Here is a 22,980-nt window from a genome sequence, read left to right on the forward strand (position 1 = left end):
TGGTCAGTTACAGTACAATTTGCATACCAAACAAAAAGTTTTCGTTTAATATAGGTACGGCGATCCACCTAAAACTTTACGGAAAAAGATGGTTTAACCCTATCAATAAAATTCAAAATGTCTAATAAATCACGTGACTGGCCAAACAGCACAAAAACGTCAGAAGCTCTCTACATGTTGACTATTAAAAGTAGCAAGTTTGTTTTTTCTGCCTTCATTGGTTTTGGAGATATTGCAATTTTACGAGCTGACTATGAATAAAAACAACAAAATTTTTTATATGCTTTTTAATGGCAATCAGTCGTAGTTGTGCGATCCACACTCAAAAATGACGATCTGTACTTGACCAATTACCAGCTTCGTAGATGGTGTGCGGTCACATGATTTGAAACATGAAACTGAAATGAGCTATAATTGCAGTTTAAAGAAAAACTACACATCATTGGGGAAAAACTAAAACCGCCCTTGTATTCAGCCGCCCAAAACACAACTAAATGCTATCTTGTTTTTTTCAAAATTCATCCACAAATCATCACGTGACTAGTACAACCAATAGAGAGCTTCCACATTTCTCGGCCGATTTGCATAAACTTTTCAATCCTGATACCCCGAGTAGTCTTGTACATGCATACCAGTTTTCAATACAATCCGCTCAGCGGTTTTGGAGAAGAATTTTTTTATTTATTTCCATACTGCTGCAATGTGGCCGAAAAGTGGGTCACAGGTGTGTATAGTTTTATACTCCACAAGGTAGCCCAAGCGATTTGGTAATGAACAGGAGTAGAAAGTTTACAGCCGTGACACGCAGTTTTCTGACAAAACGAAAAAAACAGTAGTCACAGAAGAAGAAAAGTAATCTGAGCGAGAACAACAGTCTTCCAAGTGAAGCTTGGAAGACTAAAAAATGGTGTTGCCTAGATTAAAGATAATGAGATATTGGTGGATGACCAGCCAGACAAGCAGGCAAAATCACGATACCGTCCTCTAATATTATGATCTGAAAATTGAGTTTCCATATTTTCTCTCTCTAATAAACTATTTTTATGAGTGAGTGAGTGCTTGGGGTTTAACGTCGCACTCAACAATTTTTCAGTCATATGACGACGAAGGAATCCCTAGGGTGCATGTACGTGTAATGTGCCTCCTTGTTGCAGGACGGATTTCCACCGCTCTTATTTAGTGCTGCTTCACTGAGACGACTTACCGAAGGCAAGTAAGCCGCCCCGCCCGAGCCATTATACTGATACGGGTCAACCAGTCGTTGCACTATCCCCTTCATGCTGAAAGCCAAGCGAGGAAGTTACAACTTCCTCTTTTAAAGTCTTAGGTGTGACTCGATCAAGGATTGATCCTGGATCTACCGGTCCCGAAGCGGACACTCTACATACTGTGCTATCCGGGGCGCTATTTTTATGAAGATGAATGAATGAATGCAAAGTTACATGGCCAATTTTCAGAAATGGCCGCAAAACGTACAATCTCATCCTCGAATGATGTACAGGAAAGGGCCCCACGCGTGATTCTGAACTGCTGTGCCGAAATCAAGTGTCGAGTCTGCCAGTCATTTAGCAGTGTACATGAGCATTTTTAACTTGAAAAACAAGAGTGTGACGTTGATATTGTTATTGTTAGTATTGGTGTTTTTGTGGCAAATAATGTTTCAGCGTTAATATATAAAGGACTTAATTGGAGATAAATCATTTTATTATATATTATGATGTACGTCAAATTGTGGTTTATAATAACTTTGCAAATCCACAAGTGTGTTTTACAGGTATATCACGGGCAACACATCTTTAAAAGGTATATCCACCTACGTGGGTGGACACAGCACTGGAGTATATTACAGCATACTTTGTAACACTGACACATAGACTTAAATGCCTGACAAAAGATCCTTGTAAGTTACCCTTAATGCAAGGCAAAGAATGAGTAATATTGTAATGTGTATATATATATATATACATGAATATGAAGAAACCGTTGTAAAAGACTGGGCTAAGATGTATATATTGGTTTAGTATGCAAAATGTACTTTTTATCATAGAAGACTGTGACTATAGGCGTGGGGAAGTGAACTGATTACTATAGTTGAAATTTTATTCTATTTCTATCAAATTTATTTAAATAGCAGTATGTTGCTATAAACAGTCTAATCCTTTATTTTTTGGCTTTCCGATTCAATGCAGTGCAATGACTTTGGAGCCTCTCATGAATGCAGTCAATGTGAGTTTGAGGTCAGCTAATGCTCGCTTCTTGTTTGGCAAATAGGAAGGTCTTGCAGCAACTTGCAGCTGGTCATGGGTTTCCTCCGTGCTCTGTTGTATAAGTGAAATATTTTTGAGTATGGTGTAAGACATCAATCAAATAAATAAATAAAAACAGCACAATTTATTCGGCCAATAAATCTAAGTTTGTCTTTTTCCTTTCAGAAAGCTCACATCCTTCTGAAAATACTTTCAGAAAGATAGATATGTTTGCAAAGGACTCTGTATTAATGCTTGCATGAAATGATTTTTAAAAAAGCTATTATTAGGCTATTACATGTATATTCTTCTGGCCCCAGTCTTTGTGCTTAATGGCAGTGTTTACTTTTGGGAGGGGGTGTGAAAATCGGAGGTATTGTGCTGCCTAAGTACCCAAGTCATGCAGTTAGCACTTGATCAGGCGATCACAAACGGCAACAGCTGAGAAGTATTTAAGCCAAGTGTTAACGATTCTTCAGCTACATGCTGTTCTACCATACTGAAACTCCCACCCCACCCTCAACCCAATCCCCACCCCAACTCTTCTGTTAGCCCTTTTGTTCCATTTGAAATTACTAAATGTAAACTATTATGATTATTTAAATAATCATTTAATTTTTTCATACTGATACCAGTCTATTTTAACATGTAAATGTCCTTGCGTTGAAAAAGGTAAATGCGATCAAGTGTCGCCAAACATTGCCTATTTTAGATCCAGATGTACCATCCCATCCTATCATATTCTTAGAACAATCTGATCTCCGATAGCTGCAAATACACATGATTTTAACCGGATGACATGTTGGCTCAAAACATGAATTTTGGAATTTTGGAAAAGGCCCAAACCTCACTAATGTTTTTTGAGACGATATCATTAGGTGGATGATTTTCTATATTTCCCACACTGACATTTCTTTCAATAGTTTTATCATCTGGATCAACATTTCCATTTACAGTTTCTACAGTGTTCTCCTCCTGTTCATTGCCTAAGCCGACTTCTATGTCTGTAGACTCATTTTGCTTCTTAACAAAGTTAACTATTTCGTCTGGGTTAATCAATTTATGAGGAGTTATCAGATCAGTTAACTGATCAGAAGGAATTGCGCCATTCTTGTGCTCTGATTTTAAGCTGTAGTTTCCAACCCCAACTTGGCCGCATTGCATTTCCCCCAAAATAGCAGTTTTGCAGATAGATATACTCAGAACTAGGAATGCGAACTATGAATGTACGTGATATACACAGATTCACGAATGACAGTGAACGGTGTAATTTTTATGCGCATGCCAAGGTAAAATTCATGGCATGTACAGAAAATAAAATGGAAAATATATATCAATTAATACATTTACTGCACTTTTGAAGTAAAAATCATCCAGTAATTACCATTTCAAAGATTACATGTTAATATTATAAATAAATGCTATTACTTAACCCAAACGAAAACAAATAAAAACATATAGTCAAAACATTAAGTTATGAAGTACAAATATATTTACTAGACCGCAAAGTTTCTGCCATACAGCTTTATATCAAAGATTTATATAAACAAAGACACATTTAAGTAAATAGTACATGAAAAAGAATTTAAGCGAGTCCCAACAAATGATGTACAACGCCTGTGTTGAAGTGTTTAATTCGCAGGATTTTTGCTCATGGAATAACAATTTTATTTTTATCAAATTTTTTTGGACACATCAGATAACTGTGGGCAACAGAAATGATATTTAGGTTTTTACATTTGATTTTACATTCAGGATTATAGATCTTAGCATCTGTTGTGTTTTAGATACTGTGATTTTTAGATATCCGCTCACGGCTGAAATTAGCAAGTTTTTAAATGCATATTGGCACATTTTCTGATTTTCCATTTTCTTATCTTTCTTCTAGGTTAAAGATGAAAAACTATCTGAATCATAAATACTGCATTTCACTTAAAGTTTATGGGTATTTCATGTATAAAAGTTATTTTTGTGAAGTTTGATTAATGTTTTATCAGAAAAGCATAAGTGTTTGCATCAAATCTCTCACTTTAAGGCTTTTATGTGCTTCTGAAAGTGCATTTTCACATACCAAATTTTAAAGAGAGAGAAATACAGTAGCTTAAATTTGACAAATTATATAACTTGTATAACAAAGATAGTCATGTTTTTTTAGTTCCTTCAGATTATGGGGATTAACTCACCTATGGGGATTGGCTGCTGTGAGTACACATGCCTCTGCTAAATGTTTATTGCCCCCTGCCAACATTTGTCTGTAAACTGAAAGCCACAAGTAACCCCCATGGTGGCATCAGGGGAGGACTATGTAAAAGCATTCCAGCAGGTTTTGCAAAGGACCTTTCAAGATAAAACATTAATGAACACTTTTATGGACCATTATAATTTTTAAAACTTTATACATAAGTAGATTGATCTGTTCACAGTTTGACTGGAAGGAAGGCACTGAATACCTGACTGAAATTAATTTGCAAACGAATTAATGACAAAGTTTGTTATGCATGAGAATGTTTGTTTGCTCCAGAATGTTTGCTCTTGTATTAATTCCTTTCTGTTTCTGAGAAAGTCGTCACGGTGTAGTGTTGGGGGGCTTCCATGGCTGAATTGCTTAGCACCAGTGAGGAGCAATGATGCAGGAGCCTCTCACGAATGCAGTCGCTGTGAGTTCATGTGCAGCTCATACTGGCTGTCTTTGGCGGCACAGGGGAACTTCTGTCAGCAACTTGTAGATAGTTCGGGGTTTCCCTCATGGCTCAGCCTGGTTTCCTCCCAACATAACGCTGGCCGCAATCGTGTAAGTGAAATATTCTTGAGGACGACGTAAAACACCAATCAAATAAGTAATAAAATTCTGTATTTATATTTCATAAATCTGTTTTACCTGAAAATATGAAAATACAGAAATATACTTTGAAATAAATTATTGTCTTTGAAAAAATGAAATTTGTTCATATACAAAATAAATTCTATAAATATTCTTTCAGATATATAAGTGCTGAAGTGGCTAATATTCATTTATCACTTAGACCTAACTGGAAATAACGACAAAACTTTGTAAGAGGATTCACTTGGAAGGTATGAATAAGTTGTCTCTTTTTCAATTATATATTAAAAAATGGCCAGTAAAACTAGAAGATAATCAGACACAGTAGAATGATGTATCTGGAGTAACCATTTAGACATTTATATATCTGAAAGTATGTTAAGCATATGAATCATGTACATCTGCATTGATATATACATGTACAAAAACGACGTTTACTTGTGCTGTAATTAATATATTACAAGACAGTAGCATCTCCATGGCACGCATCTTTTATGATTAATTTGTGTACACATTTATTTTAGCTGAAAAGAGAGACTTTGTTTATGTTAACTCTTTATATAGCTATGTTAAATGTTCTTAAATCAATATTCAACAATCAGTTATATATTTTTTGTATGCATTCTCATAATCTATGCATTACAATCAAATGTAACCTTGTAACCTAGGCTTAAGATGTAATATTATACCTGAAACCAGATAACGGCACGTACTTGCCACATTAGTCCTGCTTAATTATAGGCCGTTTAAGTCCGTTTCCGTCTTCGTAAACGAAGTCAAAGACGGCGATAGCGGCCGTCTTTAGAAATTTGGCGATTTCTCGGCAAATAATGGATCAGTTTTAACATAGGCCTATAAAGTATGTATAGACAGGCCAAGTCAACCTACGCACGCAAGAAGCGGTTTTACATAGATTTGTCCAGTTCTTATACCCTAAACTGACAGGCCGTCATTAGGCTGTCCCGTGAGAGAAGCATAAATTTAGGCTGACATGCAAGCCTTTTCGGCATCTTGCTGCATTTTCGGTAATCGACCTGTACACCCTCGGCACTCACCGCACGGCAGCTTGTGGCATGACAGCGCTCTGAAACCGATGTACAGGTGTCTTCGCGGACTGATTTAATGGGGACTACTTTCAACCGGGCCCGTCGCCGAAACTTTCTCCGCGAAGGACAGGTGGTAAGCGACACCAAATTCAAAATGGAAACTGTAGACAAGACTGTCACCCTTTGCGGCTACATGTTCACATGGACGAGAAAATCGTCACGTCTATCCAATGCACCGAAAAAACGGGTGCTGTGTGGGATGTTCTTGAAAAATGAAAGATGGAATCGTGTATAAGACTCTCTATGCATGCAACAACAACGACATCACACTATCGCCGACGGTAGCCTAACCGCATAATACATGTGTCATGGGTTGTAGGCTGTGAAATTGTCAGGTCATGGTTGTCATATACTTATGGTAATAAATTACAGGCTGAATAGTCAGACAGGAAATAAATTTATGTTAATCTTCAACAGCTTGACATGGTCCATTGTGTTTTGCACGTTAGGGCTATGTAGCCCAGGAACCCTTGGGGCTTATGTAGCCTACAATGTCTAACAAAGGTCCAGTCCAAATGCCCTGGGCATTTTCCTATCCGCACATTGAACCTCAATCTGTAATGTTTCTTACCAGATATTTTTCTCAATCGGTGTATTGCGCTGTCACTAGCTGAGGAGACAACACTTTTTTTTGATTATAAATGGATACTAATCAGCTCAAATTTGTTGTCATTTGTTGACCTCAAACTTGGCAAGGTTTTTGACAGGCAGCCATGTTTTCCTTCTTGAAGCTAGCTTTAGGCCTACTGCGTCTTAACAATAACAACTTTTAACCCTGATGTTCATGATGGCAATTCTTGACAGATACAAATTGTTTGCTGTTCATGACAAAAACAATGCTGCATCATGGAGAATAGTCTGCTCCACACCCACTTATGCGCAAACATGGCTGCCCCTTTGAGGCTAAAACTGGTTCTTTGACTAGAAATAGTCAATAAACACATAAAAAGAACCCGATATTGTGGTTCAACAAAGGTGCGATCACATTGGCTTGGCCACAGCCATGATCATGATGATTATAGTGTATTTAAATATTTTTCAGTGCACTGATACAAGTGTCATAGTTGCAGAAAAAGCATGATTTTTGCAACACCTGCATCTACAATTCTCACTGGTAGTTGTACATAGTATTTGACCACTCATCGCAAAGAGCAATCCCACCAAGAAGCATGCATTTTGGCATTATCTCTTTTTTTCCAAGAAAGGTCACTGTTAAAAGAGTTCAATTTAATCAAGGTACCGGACAAAATACAACTCCTCTGGCCAGAGACAGTGCAAAATGTCCTATAATACAGTTGATCCCATTTCACATTGTAACTCTTGTGGCTGCACCAGTCAAATCAGTCCTCTGAGTGCATTAACCCAGAAAAACCTGGACTCTTTTTTTTTTTATACACACTGGCTAAAATTTAATGTTCATGAGAAAGTTCTTAATTGGGCTAGTAATGGAATAGTACACACACAATGGCATGGGATGTTGTTTTGATTTGATAGGAGCTGTCACATTTAAATAAACTCACTCACCCATTGTGTGCATGGTCGACCATACCAATCCAGCATGGTTTCATTAGTTGTACGCATAAGAGTCTGAGGCTATTTGGGCATAGGCACAATGTTGATCATTGACCTGAGGGATGATGCTATACTACCGTAAATAGGACAGTGTGGTAGCAAACTGTCGACTGAGGTAGTTTCATTTCAACTTTCAGTTGAACATTTGTGGTGTTTTAAGTATTATGCGATTGTTTGATTGCAGAAGACTCCTGAGTCACCAGTTTAAATCTAAATGGCCAGCCTTGTAGCCTTGAACACAGTGAGGTCCAATTATGTCTTCAGAGCCATTAGTTTTAGAGCCAGCAGTTGATTTAAAGTGGAAGTTACAACCTCTTTGTGAGAGGAGCCCAAAATCCTGTAGATTTCCACACAGCTGCCTTGGCAGCCATAGACTGTACTTGTTGAGTGGAGTATCTCCTATTCAAGGAACGCGCAATTCCAGGAGTTGTGGTGAAAAGCAGCCAAAAATGTGTCGAATTTATGCTGAGGAACATTTTACCCTGTTCACATTTGTATTGAATTCTTTGTAAGCACCATTAAGTGTTGGCAGAGTGTACCTGATAACAAAGTAACCTGTTAAGAGACGAGCCAAACCAAAAGTTGGCCATGACAATCATGACAATGCATGAAACAAGAACATTTTTTGAGTTTACATTAGCAGTCATTTTGCCGCTGGTCCAGCTAGAATAAAATAGACCTTGAGCTTACTGTGTGTGTCAAAATGTGCAAAATAACGTGTTGAAGTTTGTTATTTAATTGCCAATGGCTGATGGTTTACTCCAGGCCACATGGAAAACTGACCACTCCTTGTAAGAGAAATATTCATGCAATCTTGACTAGCAGTTTGGCATTAACACCATTCACCAAGTTAAATAATTATGTGTATTTATGATGTGAAACCAACCTGGACACAGGGTGTCACACACAGGGTTTCACACACATGGGCAACATTTAGCATGGGTTGTTTATGGTCATACAAACTCCAGCTACTGTGCTGATCCCAACACTTTTGACTGGACATCCTCATGTTTGTATTTGGATTTGTGTCTGCATGCCTCAACGTTTAATCTGTAAAGTAATGAGCCTTCTTTGGTTTATCAAAAGGGCTCAATATGGCCTTGAAATTTATGTGAATCCTGATAGACTGTTTCCATCAATATTCTCCCTGACAATGACAACGCTGATTTAGTAATGAACTGATGAAGTTTCATGTAATTTCCTGATGTATGGTAATGAGGTATGTTTGTATATTTTCAGGTGATTCTTTGAGATGACATTGACAGGGCTCTGTGTTGTGCAATGGCAGATTGTAATTACATGTATGGGAAGTGATTGAGGAAGCAGTATATTGAGTGGTATTAAGATGTTGATATGAAGATGGAATTGAACAGGAGGTTACAGAGAGTGGTAGAGGTGCTCCCAACAGGACCTGCCTCCCCAATATGGGACCTGGATGGGACAGACTCACCAATAGCGTCAGAAGCCTGTCCAATGTCGTCCATGTCAGATCTGGTGTCAGCGGAGTCTAATATTGGGTGTTCCTCACCAGGCCTATCCTCCTCATCACTGTTACCTGATCCGTGTTTAGGGGGTATAGGTGACCTGGGTGATGGACTTCACGGTGATGGTGGGCTGTTTGACACAGCTCAGGTGAGCTGCTCGTTCTCTGTCCCACCCGACAATTCTGTCACATCGCTGGATTCTATGAGCACAGGGCTGGACCCTTGTGACGATAGCAATGACACACTGAAACACTCGGGAGTCTCGTACAATTTGTCAGAATGTAACACCGACATCCTGGACTGTGTGAAGGATACCTGTGATAAAACACCGGCTAGTCTCGTTTTCTCTGACCAGTCCTCGTTGGCTGTTGGTGAAGACTTCGCCAAGATAGATGATGGGTCAGTTGTAGATGATCTACACGAGTCGTCTTGTCTGGGGCTTTCATCTGATGGCACATCTCAACAACTGCCCAGTACATGTGATAGCATTCCAGTGGCAATCAGTGCTACCAGCTCCGCTAATTTGACTGGATTTAACTTACCTATGCTACTGTCTTCTCCATCAGGCCAGCCTGTGGCAACTAGTGTAGCTGAAGGTCTCACTGTTATCAACTTGAATATTCCACTTGTTGCAAGCTCTTGTGCGCAGTCATCAAATACTACCAATAACTGTTCTCTTATCAGGGTAGGTCAGCAAAATCTGGCATTTACAAACTTAGTTCTATTACAAGGACCGACCCCTGGAGCACCTGTGGCTTCAACTAGCTTTACAGTCCCCTCATGCAATTTAGTGACAGCATTACCATGTTTGCGGCAGACTACCTCAAGCTTTGCTGGTCAGTACGTGCACGAGAGCCCTGGTCAGTCTGGTGTCCGTGTAACAGACCAACCAATGTCCTCAGACACTAGTGAAGAACTGACCAATGCTGTCTCTCTCCCAGTTATTCTTAGCCCAGTGTCCACTGTCCCACCAGCATTCCGGTTAGTGAGTTCTGTGTCTGAATCCAACAAAACAGGCAGTACTGTTCACAGTCCCATATCCTCGCCTTATGAAAACTCATTTGAAAGCTCCAGTAGTGTGAATGAGCAAAGTATTGAAATGGACACTAATCGATTCTTAAACTTAGAAACAGACTGTTTGCCTGGGTCTTCTCCTACTGTCTCTGAGGACAAGAGTACAGTGGCCAATACTAACACCACAGAAGGTCAGACCTGCGACACTGGAGTGACAGCTAAAGGGATATCACCTCCTCCAGCCTCTTCAGCGGATTTTTTAACTGTGAGAACACAAGAAGGTGGGACCAACAAAGGGCCAGAGTTAAGTGAGAATCAGGTTTGTCCACAAGATAAAACAAGTATTAAGACGGATGCAGAGCTGCGACCTGCAGAGACATCAGGAGAATTGCCTGGTGAGGCTCTCTCCCCTCAGGTGCCACATGGGCCAAGTGCCACAAGCCTGTCGGTGACCAGTTTGGTACAGCTGATTCCTGCTAAGAAGCCTCCCCACATTTTCCGGTGTGACTTGTGCAGTGCCACTTTCAACCGTTTGGGGAACTATTCTAGGCACAGGATGATCCATACTGTTCATGTTAAGGTGATTGTGCCCTTTATCATTTATTTACTGGTGAAATATCATGAATGTCTTCATGATACATGTAAATGTGATACATGATGTATTTCACACTATTTTGAAACTTGTCTATTTCTTATTTCTCAGGAGATTGATTTGTCAATAGATTGATTGTTTAACACCATACACGAGATCTTTCCTCTAATATGACAGAAGGAAACCGGTGTGCCCGGGGAAAACAACCTACCGTTGACAAGTTACTAACAAGCTTTCCCACATGTGATATACACATTTGCATATCATGTTGGTTAAAGACAAGGGCCCTTCAACAGAATGTTAATTGCACAATCTACCAAGGCCGTACAAGCAGTGATAGCTGGGTAATGCACAAGTTCTTTGCCCAATCACCAATGCCAGGTTTGAACCTCGTTTGCCCTAGTGATTGAAAGGCCTTCTAGCTGCTATATGATGACCCCCTCCCTAAATTGTGAATAGAAATGTTGAAAAAATACATTGTGAACTTATGCTATGAATACCATAATACTCAATACTTGCATCTTCTGGGCTGCTTCTCACATCTCTCAAGGTCAATGTTTGGTAATACTCAGTCTTTACATTCAGTGTCCAACATGATTGATGTTTTTAGTAGCTACCAAAAATTAGCTGCTTTTGAAAAATGTACAGCTTTTTAACTGTCCTGTTGGTAAAATAAAATCAGTGTGAGATGTTCATCGACTATTTATTTTTACTGCTTGCTGAAAGGTGACTAATTTTTAGACATGCTGATGTAGGGCAGGCAAGTTCACTAATGTTGCAATGGTTTGACATTAATTATCACCACACACCTAAGCCTCTTTCCTCTGACCTGTGATGTATGTTTCTTTTCACAGGATGACTATCGGTACAAGTGTGAGCACTGTGAACGAATGTTTCTACAGAAATGTGACCTGAAACGACATCAGCTGATACACACTAAGGAAGAACCCTACAAGTGCTCTGTGTGTTCTAAAGGTAGGATGATAATATACTTCATGGTATATGTCAAGATAATGTGTTTCTGTTCAAAACTTCACTTAAATCAAATTAGGATTTTGAATCACTGTATCTCTGGTGATGCAGTCTGTGATGTGTAACTTGCTCCAAAATGAAAAATTATGATCATTTGTGTGTTTTTATATTGTATGTATCTTTTTTAAATACCTATGTATTATTTTTTTTCATGCTACTAGTAGACATTTGATTGTCCTGTTTGTCAAATGTTCATATTTATTGCCACATGTTTTTAATGCCCATTAATTCATCCAATACATTGTCAATGGTTGTATTTTGTTTATCAAGGGTATATCAGACAAAGTGATCTGCGGGTTCACATGAGGTTTCACAATCGAGAGAAAGTCTTCAAGTGTTCCTACTGTCCCAAGAATTTCTATCAGTCGGGTAAGTGTTATTTAAATGTATTATTTAAGGGTGTGCCACAACCTATTTTTGATGAAAGGATGGTATGAATCTGTTAAACTGTTCCATGCAATTTCAGAGGTTGGAACCATTCAATGTAGAGATAGGTGGCTTGAGGTTTTGATTGCTTGGACACATTAGGGGAATTTTTGAGATTACCATACCTCTGCTGTGTTTGGTGTCAAGTGGCAGTAAGCTGTCGACAGCACTCTTAAGGCCGCTTAGGTGGTATTCAGTGAATTTATAGGAGATTATCAATATACATATATAGCATACACCTTGCTCTGTGAATGGAAACTGTTCATCACATGTAAAAAAAGTTTGTCAGATCCTTGCCAAAGGCCAGCAGTTTACTCCAAGCACTCCAAATTCTTGCACTTGTGAAACTGAGTACCATTGTTTAAATGAAATATTACTGTATACATCAACCATCAAACTGATGTTAAACCAATCAGTCAGTGAATCAAGGTAGTTCAGACAACAGAAAGACATAAACTAGGTACACATGTACTTTTTGATGGCATCAAGGTCATGTACCAGTCAGATAAATAAATAAATCTGTGTGTGTTTGTTAACAGGAGATTTAAACCGACATGTGAGGTCAGTGCACCTTCAGACTAAGATGCTGACATGTGGACATTGTGACCAACCGTATGGGTATGCTAAGGAAGCCACGCTGATACGCCACATGCAAACCAAGCATAAAGACATCATCCGGCAGTCTTTAAAACAAAAGTTGGGGGCCAGTATGGATAGTGATAATACAGAGTAAGATTGCCAGGTTTTTAGCTTCTTCAGTGTGGCAGTAGTAAGCTTCCCACTTCATATTTATGATTACCAGTACATAGGCATCTGTTATGTTCCTTTGGATCCATTGATAAAGACACAGACGCTGTCGCATTGTAGCCGTGATGAACATGGCTCTCAACAGAAGGAACTGTTGGCTTGGACACTCTTGGCTTCCTTCATAGCCAGTATATCTTTTCAAAGTGAAAGAATGTTGGAAGTGTAGAAATTTGCTTAAATATGAGAATGAGATACATGTAATTTCAAGGAGAGAATATGGGGCCACATTCACTAAGCTTCCTTTTGCAATTTCTTGCAGCTGTTTGGAAATGTGATTTGCGATGTGAGTTTTGAGGTTTTGTGAAAGTGAGACCTGGCCTGTTAAACATTTATTTTGATGATAAATTGTTTTTATCTTGCACTTAATGAAACCTATTTATCTGCTTGCAGGTCAGCTAAAGAAACTGGCAAGAAGGAAGCTGTGGAGGTCAGCTCAGCAGTACAAGTACCATCGAGATCTGCAGCTGTTGTTCCGATACCTGCAGGGGGGAATACCCAGGAGAGCTTGCGTCCCATGGTGCCTGTGCAGAATGGATTAGGCACTAATGCCCACTGCAACACCCAACAGACAGCACTGGGAAATGATTCGTCTGAGTGCCCAGTAGGGGATGGGGACAGTCAGGCCACTCATCAGAACTTACACCCCCCTGCTACTATCGCTACACATGAGAAAATGAAGATATCTTAGCTTGTATGTGACACTTGCCTTCTAAACCTCTCTATTTATACCTTGTAATGAACATAGCTTGTGTCTGCCACTTGCTTGCTAAACATCTATTTGTATCTCTGCACTTGAGTATGTTGTTAAACACAAATCAAACAGAAATAAATATTTTAATTTAAATAAATTTAAATCTTATAAGCTGTTTGAAGATCTTCAAGAAATGAAGAAAGTTCAGAAATATAATTTTATGGATGTATTGTATTAATTTAAAAGTGTTTTTTTTTTGTGGCTAATTTTGTGTTGAAATATTGTCCACGACTCTTACAAAAAGAAATTAATTTATCCTGCCGTATTTACATTTTGTGATGGACATATACTTGCACATTATAGAATATGGTTGTGCTTCACTGGATAAACACATGGAAAATGATGTATTGTAAATTGAAATTTATTGGTTTTGATGATATAGCTATGTCCCATGTATACCGTACATCTATCTCAAGAGCTGAATCACCATAAGGGCACACACAACCATAGAAAAAAGAAAGATAATGAAAAGGAAGGAAAAACATGAAAATATTGGCATTGTTTGTGGGATTTTATTGACAGTAAGTCCACAACAGCAATAATGGGTTCCTTTGCACAATCTTACGTTTGGTGGATACTATTACTCTTCCATCAATATGTGTGGACATGTTCCTCAGTAACTGCAAAAGTCAGAAATTTTTTCCTGGACACTGTTCCTGTTTTCTTCCACTCATGAAACTGACCGTCAGCATTTAAGTAAAGAATTTTGGAATATGGCTCTAAACAGCAACCAGATATTATATTTATAAAGTGTGCCATCATTACAAATTGCTCAGTGTTTAATGGTTTTATTATCCTCTTGATCTGAAACACATTTGAGAGATGGATAGGTTTTTCATAACATACTTCTGTTAAAGGGAAATAAGGAGCAACCTTATTTTAATTTTGTTCAGTATTTTGACTTTTTGTAAATGTAATTTTTTTTTGTGTTTTTGCAATTCATATACTTTGTACAGTGAAGCTAATAGATGACCTATTGCCACTGTGGTATACATGAATAAAATAGAAACTGTGATCTTGTCTTGGTATTACTGTTAATTTATCTTGAATTGTACTGGCTTTGGAGTTTCTGTGGCTTTGTGCATGTGCTTGAAATAACATTTGAGCCATATATCAAGGAGAGGGCAACTTTTTACTGGATATTACATTTGGTATCAAGAAGTTAATGGGAATCTATTATTGCTGAGTCGGAACATTTAAACTCCATTGTTGAAGTCAGTGCCATAAAGTTTATATACCGTAGTGAGAAAGAAAAGATGAAGATGCTAATGTCTTTGTGGGTCATTGAAACCGTTGAGAGCTGAGTGTAGTGATAATAAGGAAAGTTGCATTTTTGTGTGACTGGTAAACTCAGCATTTCGTATTTTCTCTGTACCGAAATTTGTGATATAACGCGGTGCTTGATTGTTCATACGGTACCAACGCCTAAGTGATTTGAGTTTGGTAGGTTGATATTAAATTTGAAGGAAATTGGAGACGGTCCCATATGATTAAAACCGGAAATGTAATGTTAACATATGAGCCAGTTAGCAGAAACACGACGAGGTCCGTGGACTGTGATGGAAAGCGCAAGTATTCAGTCAGCGGGTGACAATAGATCAGACACCAGTACCGGATACCTAGTGGACACAGAGTACAAAGTTTACAAGAGACGATGGTTTTATGTTTTAGTTGTAGCTCTTCTGAATATCTCCAACGCCGCGGTAAGCTGTTCCTTATCACTTGCAAAGATTAGCCAGCGGTTGGTGTCGAGATAGTCAGTGTCACATGATCACGGTGTCGACACACACCGGCCACTAGTTCTAATTAAGCAACTTTACATGGAGCGTTATGATGTACTACTCAGCAAAAACTATTGATGTGTGTCCAAGAAACTTAATTTTATAGCCTTACTTGATCTTTGATAGAAAATGAAAGCGAACGCCAGGGGCGCATGGTGAACGTTCGACGGGGACCACCACACATTATCAATAACTAAATTGTAACACCGATCTATTTCAACTTCAGTATACCGTTATACTTCAGTGCAAAACAACAATGCACTGTGAAAGATAGATGGATGTTGACAAATAAGTGTTTTAATTCATTGAAAATAAAGGCTTAAACAAACGTGCTCTGTAAGTGATATGAGTTAGCATCCCCCCCCCTTTTTTTTTTCTTTTTTTTTTTTTTCTGTAGATCTATACATAAAGTTATATCTAGGCCTACTTAGCTCTACATACCTCTACACTTTCGGTAACACTATTGGGTAGAGCTACACAACTATTTCCTTATCTTGGAGTAATAGTGGAGTTCTGCCAACTTGCACTTCAGCCACCTTTCTCATGTCTCCCGTGAAAGTACAGACCAAAACAAATATGCATGCTACAATTTCAAAGATCATTGCCCTATGTTAAAACAAAATATTTGTGTTGGTCTGCACTTTCACAGAGATATGAGAAAAGTGCCTCAGGTGCGAGTTGACAGAACTGTAGCATTGCTCCTACAAAATCATATAGATGGTTTCGTAACTATACCCTGTAGTGTTAGGGAAGGTGTAGAGGTATGTAGTGCCAAGACCTACTCAAATACTATTAATAGTAAATGAATAATTAATAATAAATATTAATGAATTAATAGTAGTTAAAAGCTTAGCATTTTGCTTTCTTTGATGATTTACTCAGTGGATTTCTTTCAACAGATATGGATCTCATTTTCGCCAATTGCATACAAGACAGCTACTTTTTACAATGTTGGATCCATGGGGGTGAACTGGTTGTCCCTGGTGTATTTGGTGGCATCCATTCCATGTGGCTTGGCGGCCACTTGGCTTATAGATACAATGGGTCTGAGAACTAGTGTGAGTATGTACCTTGCTTAAAATTTATGCTCTCACATAAACAGATGGAAAAAAAAAAAAACTAACATCACAGCCCCTATCTTCTCAACCAGATCAAAAGAGCCTGAGGGAGAAAGTTTTTGTGTTGTTTTGACATTTATGCAAGAAGCTATATTTTTAAATGAATACCATCCATTGAATTCTGATGATTTATGTATTATATTTCCTTCAGTGGATGCTGGTCAGGTCATACCACAAATTGGTACTTGTTGCTGCCTCACTTGGTGCTCAGCACTGAGAGGTTAGAGCAAGGAAACAGAATTGGTTGGCCCGGTGTCAGTGTAATGTGACTGGATGAGGTGTCATGTCTGATGTCTTTGGCATGATACTTCAGTGGCGGCAGCAATTTGGTGGCATGGGCTCGCCCTGCCATAAGAAGACATGGTATATGTAAGTTGTTAAGTACGATGTTAGACACCATGCGTCCATTCATTCAATCAGTGGACGTTATAATATGAGAACCCGTAATGAAGCTAATTGTATTGTGAATCATGTCTTCAATTATGGAGTGATAATTGTTTCAGATATTGCTTGGGACATGGCTCAACTTGATCGGCTCAATTTTGCGAGTAGTGAGTACCCTTACAGGACTGAATGATGATGCACGCTACCCAATTGTGATAACTGGTCAGAGTCTAGCAGCTGTAGCTCAGCCTTTGGTCATGTTCACACCAACTAAACTAGCTGGCCTGTGGTTTAGTGATAATCAGAGAGCAACAGCCAACACATTAGCTTCCATGGGTGAGTCAAATAATTCAACTACTAGGGGAGTTTCAAATTAGAACACTTCTGTCGTTAAAAGTAAAGATAGTTTTACTGTGTCATGTGCTTTGTGAAAAATGTTAGGCAGCCTTGGTTGACATTAATTTACCGAGTACTTATTTCACCACGTTACTCTGAAGAAACTTTTTCCATAGTCACAGGTTGATTTCTGCACTATGGTTCTGTCTTTGTCTTTCTGTAATAATTATGTAATATAAACAAGATCCAAAGAATCAAACATGAGTACAACAATTGAGTATGGTACAAGTTTAGGATGTCGTGATACATGTCTAACAAGGACTTCTACCTTACGCAAACTCATCTGACAAAGGTTAACAATGTTTTAACCCAGGGTCACATGTTCTGAAAGTGTCTGTATGCTGAATGGAACATTGTACTTTCTATATTTAGGCATCTGATTCCTGTATTCCTTTATTTGCAGCTAACCCAGTGGGTATCTTACTAGCTAATGTGTTATCCCCAGCTCTGTTGAAGGAAGAGTCTGACATGAAGTTGCTGGTAATAAGTATATAATGATATTCCTCTTTGTGTATGCTATTCTGCTGTGGACTTGTATTTAAAGAGAAATACTGTCCGTTTAAGATCATGATTTGAATTGGTTGATATCTACATGTAATGCATGTAGATTGTGCAATTATTAAACCAGAAAGAGGAGTAAGAGTGAGTGAGTGAGTGCTTGGGATTTAACGTCGTACTCAACAATTTTTCAGTCATATGACGACGAAGGAATCATTAGGGTCCATGTACGTGTAATGTGCCTCCTTGTTGCAGGACGGATTTCCACTACTCTTTTATTTAGTACTGCTTCACTGAGACGACTTACCGAAGGCAAGTAAGCCACCCCGCCCCGCCTGAGCCATTATACTGATACAGGTCAACCAGTCGTTGCACTATCCCCTTCATGCTGAACACCAAGCGAGGAAGTTACAACTTCCTCTTTTAAAGTCTTAGGTGTGACTCGATCAAGGATTGATCCTGGATCTACCGGTCAGATGAGTAAGAAGGGGTTCTAATGATTGCAAACATATATTGAAATCCAAAACATCACTTCAAGGAGAATGTTTTGAGTTTTCTCAGACAAGCAACAACTTATGTCATTTACCATATTCACTTTATACTGATCAAAGGGGGGTTTTGTCCGCTGGGGTTTTGTCTGCCAGGGCTTTTGTCCGTCCGCCAATGCCCCCCCCCCCCCACTCTTGATCAGTAAGGTTTTATGCTTGAAACCAGACCCTGCTGTAGTATTAGAACATTTTCAAATGATTTATGTTTGTAGCTGCATTATAAATCTACCTGTGGTTTACCTGTGTGATGATCTTTTGTTACAGATGTTGATCTACACAGCTCCTGCTGCCCTGGTGACCTTACTGGCAACATTTGGTGTGTGTAGTTCTGTCCCTCCAACCCCACCCACAGCTAGTGCAGCAGAGTCCTCAGAGCCTTTCTGTAAAGGCTTAAAGAGAGTGAGCTCAAAACTACCTGTTGTGCATGTGGAAATCTTCTCTTTGTAAAAATGTACTTCAAAAGAATGTGATGTTTCACGGTCAAACTGGTTCAGCTGTGTTATCCAGTTTGTAGAGTGAGGTGGGGTTCTCTCCCCTTCGCTTGTTTTGGTTACCTCCGACTTGACCACCACCAGTCCGATATAATGGAGATATTGTTGATCAAGGCATAAAATATTTATAAACAAAGATGACAGAAGTACATTAATGTTTTTTGATGTATGGTTACTATCAAATTAAAACTTGTGATTTCTACATGTAGTTATTCCACTGATACAGCAAATATGTAAGTTCTTTGTGAGCAAATATCTTCACATAACAACGTAAATGTTTTGTTATAGATGAGGAAGATGAAGTCATACTGGATTCTGTGTTTTGTCTTTGGTGGGGGCCTTGGTCTGGTTACAACACTAAGCACTCTCTTTGAACAAATATTATGTCCCAGAAACTACACAGATGTAAGTACACCACACCAAGTATATGTTGTATGTACATCCATCAAGCAAGTGTGAAACTGTAGTATGACAGGCATTACTGTTCCCGTAGAACCATAGTTGTTGTGTGCAATGGTGTCTTTTGGCTTGCTACTTGACTTCGCCATTTTCATATCTGAGATCTCTAAATATTTGATCAAAATTTATTTTGTTGAATGTGTTTTTGAAGATGGCTTTGAAATCCAGGTGTTCCTCATATGGCACCTGCACAGCACAAATCATTGGTTATTTATTCACAGCTCTTGGTTGATTTAGGAAGTTCTGGTATATGGCCAAGTAAACGGGGTTAACTTTAGAACATGACATTGTTTCTTTTCCAGAGTTTCTCCGGTCTCTGTGGCGCTCTGATGATAGCTGGTGGTATCGTGGGTGCAGGAATTGCTGGGGCATATGTTGACAAAACCAAAAAGTTTGAAGAAGTTGCCAAATTGGCCTGGGCTTTGGCAGCTCTTAGTCTTATAGCCTTCACAGAAGTGAGTGTTCACAAATATGCACGTAAATAATGACAGTGCTTGAATTTTAACTTTTATTTTATGCATTGCTTGTGTTTAAGGTTAAGCAAATAAAGTATGGGTGCAAATCAGGGAATGGTTTTGGATAACATACTCTTGTCTATTGGACATGCCTATTGGACATGCCTGTTGGACAGTTTCTGGTTTTTCAGAGGATATTTTCCTACTTCTGCTTAGGTTACATCTTTACAGTGTAATACAGTGTACTATATGCTGACAAATACTAACGTACAAAGCACAAAATTTTATTCAGCTTCAACTTTCATTCTCATGTCTCCTGACCTAAACATGTATGGACATCATTCAGGAATGACCTGGCAGACTTCAACAAAAAAAAACTTTGCAGTATTCAACAAGAAATTTGTGAGTTCTTCAGTAAAAGCATTTTATTTTCAAGCATTTTTAAAAGTATGAAATACTGTACACCTGTTTGAGCATTTTTGTAGTTGAAGTTGCTGAATTATTCACATCATTGTTGTAGGTATCAAGACTGAGAGGGATGGAGGTAGCCATTGCTGTGACGGTCACCCTGTTTGGATTTTTTGGCTTCTCTCTCTACCCTATTAGTCTGGAGTTAGGTGTGGAGTGTACATACCCAGTGGCTGAGGCTACAAGCGCAGGCTTCCTTATCATCTCTGGGTAAGAGATCAGATGCCAAGTTGTCAGTTGATACATGAAAGATACATGTTTCGTATCATCAAAATTATCAAAATTACTGATTTAGAACAGCTGTAATTTTTCAACCTTTTCTCATGCTTGCAAGATGTTAACCATATTCTGAGGGCATTGTTCTGTGTACGTGTAGATTAATAAAATTATACAATGTACTTTGTGATGTGCTGAAATTAGTGGACCCAACTAATGTTGTTTGTCTCCAAAATCAAATTAAAAAGGTGTATAAATTAATGCAAGTTGCTCTTTCATATGTGAGAAGGTTGAGGAATTATGGAACTTTCAGCACTGTAAATGACTTATTGATGAATCCAAAATGTTTCATTTTTAAGGGCAAGGAAATGTAATAAAATTTTACTTTTGGTGCTAAGACTTAAATTTTGCCATTAGGCTCTCATGCTACCTTTCAGACACATACCTTTCAGATCTTCAAAACACATCTAAGATCAACAGAAATCTCAGAACCAGGCAGAGTGTAAGATGACCATAGCAACTATGCAGTTTTCTATCAATGTGAAAATCAGCATTCAAGAAATGAGATAAAGAGCAAAAATAATGCATCAGAATAAAGCTCATAGTTGACTAAACATAGCATGTAAAAGTTGCATTGATGTCCTCACTGTTTCTGTTTCAGACAAATACAGGGTATTGTGTTTATAATAGTTATGGGTTTGTTAGCCCAAGACCTGCCGTCAGGACAGCAGTTCCTGCCTAATGGCTGTGTACAGAACTCCACCTCTGTGGATCAGATTATCCCCCAGGATTATACAGGTGAGGAGAGAACCGCTTCCAGCAGGGGGTGATGCCAGTCGTTAAGCAATATTCAACTATATCATAGTTTCCCGAGGGCGTTGCCTGGTTTCCTCCCACCATAATGCTGGTCGCAGTCGTATAAGTGAAATATTCTTGAGCACAGCATAAAACTCTAATAAAATAAGTAAATAAATAAATAAATAAAACAATCAAAATTTTTTTACAGTTGGCTACAATACCACAGACCTCAAGTGAAATTCGGAAAAGATAAATGTATCTTAGCAGTGAATATTTTAGACCTATATGGACTGTATTTATATATCAATAAATAACCCTCCAACATGATAGTGCACACAGTAATTTTGTCAGTGGTGATAATTTACAATAATAATGCATTTGAAAGACATGCTGTAACCAATGCTTTTGATACATATACAGTAGTTAATGGAATTTAAACTTACAAAGTAAGTGATACTTTTGAAAGTAATGTAATAGTTACATTACTTACATAATACTTGTAACTTTTTATTTGTTTGAAATTTATGAAGTAATTAATAAAATTTAAACTACATGTAATGTACTGATGCATTGAATAATGCACTTCAAACTGATGGATTTACACACTGGATGTTGATACAGAAATTGATGCTATTTAAAATTGATGTTATAGAGGTTGGTGGATTATAAATCTAAATCTAAATCCCACTGTACACCAGATTAAACGTGAAAATGGATGGTGTAATTTTGGCTTTTTACTGCAACATGTATGTAGACCACTAGCTGAATAATATTTAAAGATCTTTGATTTGTGTGGTCTGACAGATGATATCCCACCTCTAATGGTGAGTGAAAGGTTTTGATTATAGTTTTCTTTCTCTTTTTTGCAGTGCCAAACCTCTCTGCTTCTGGGTTGACAGTATTTTTTGTGATAGTTTTCCTGATGTTTTTTAAGGCTGATTACCGAAGACTGAGGGCTGAACAAAAAATTGAGGCTGAAAAAATTCTCACCTTCAGCTCAAGGAACATTTGACATGGAGAAAGCTGAAATGGGAAAATTTTTGAGTGAGACTTTAAAAAGTGCTAATCATGGCTTCAGTCTTTGGCAGCTCATATGGCATTCCAGTGCAGATACATACCTGAAACACGCAAAGCTGAGATTTTAACTGTCTATAATTTCAATCTGTCTCGCTACTCATACAGGTATCTTAGTATTAACAGGTCAGTATATCCCATTTTGGTTCTGCAAAATTCCACCTCCATGACTACCAGTAATATTTCTATATTTCTATTTATCCATTTCTCTATTTTTTAATACATGATAACTGGGAACTATTTTAACCCACTATATCCCAATCAGAAAAATCTGAAAATAAAATTTAACTGGATGTTACAAAAGCCACATCTACATCTACATGTAGTAGCCTCTCCCTACGCTGCTGTCTCGGTGACATGTACTACAGTAGATATAAGGATTAGCAGCTTCTGGAATTAAAGGTCTTCGATTTCCAAAAGCTTGGTTTAGAAGGTTTGGAAGA

At 38.3% G+C, this 22,980-nt stretch overlaps 2 protein-coding genes across 4 annotated transcripts; both read left to right on the forward strand.

Moving 5' to 3' along the window:
- Window positions 1–643: 643 nt before the first annotated feature.
- On the forward strand, window positions 644–14,862 carry LOC135466722 (zinc finger protein 236-like). 3 transcript variants are annotated; one of them, XM_064744376.1, is made up of 6 exons: window positions 644–724; window positions 8,985–10,823; window positions 11,690–11,810; window positions 12,138–12,236; window positions 12,833–13,022; window positions 13,491–14,862. In XM_064744376.1, exons 2-6 carry the CDS (start codon window positions 9,099–9,101, stop codon window positions 13,786–13,788), a joined length of 2,433 nt encoding a protein of 810 aa, XP_064600446.1. In that variant the 5' UTR covers window positions 644–724; window positions 8,985–9,098; the 3' UTR covers window positions 13,789–14,862. The 3 variants fall into 3 exon arrangements, with proteins under 3 accessions (XP_064600446.1, XP_064600445.1, XP_064600444.1); XM_064744375.1 differs by lacking the exon at window positions 644–724 and adding an exon at window positions 6,187–6,246; XM_064744374.1 differs by lacking the exon at window positions 644–724 and adding an exon at window positions 6,293–6,531.
- Window positions 14,863–15,387: 525 nt separating this feature from the next.
- On the forward strand, window positions 15,388–22,973 carry LOC135466723 (solute carrier family 49 member A3-like). Its single transcript, XM_064744377.1, has 10 exons — window positions 15,388–15,554; window positions 16,532–16,690; window positions 17,254–17,470; window positions 17,934–18,010; window positions 18,841–18,975; window positions 19,356–19,472; window positions 19,829–19,981; window positions 20,502–20,659; window positions 21,327–21,463; window positions 22,333–22,973. The coding sequence occupies exons 1-10, from the start codon at window positions 15,411–15,413 to the stop codon at window positions 22,473–22,475; spliced, it is 1,440 nt and encodes a 479-aa protein (XP_064600447.1). The 5' UTR covers window positions 15,388–15,410; the 3' UTR covers window positions 22,476–22,973.
- The last annotated feature ends 7 nt before the right edge of the window (window positions 22,974–22,980 follow it).

The sequence above is a fragment of the Liolophura sinensis genome, chromosome 6 (genome assembly GCF_032854445.1).
Source record: "Liolophura sinensis isolate JHLJ2023 chromosome 6, CUHK_Ljap_v2, whole genome shotgun sequence".
Lineage (NCBI taxonomy): Eukaryota > Metazoa > Mollusca > Polyplacophora > Chitonida > Chitonidae > Liolophura > Liolophura sinensis.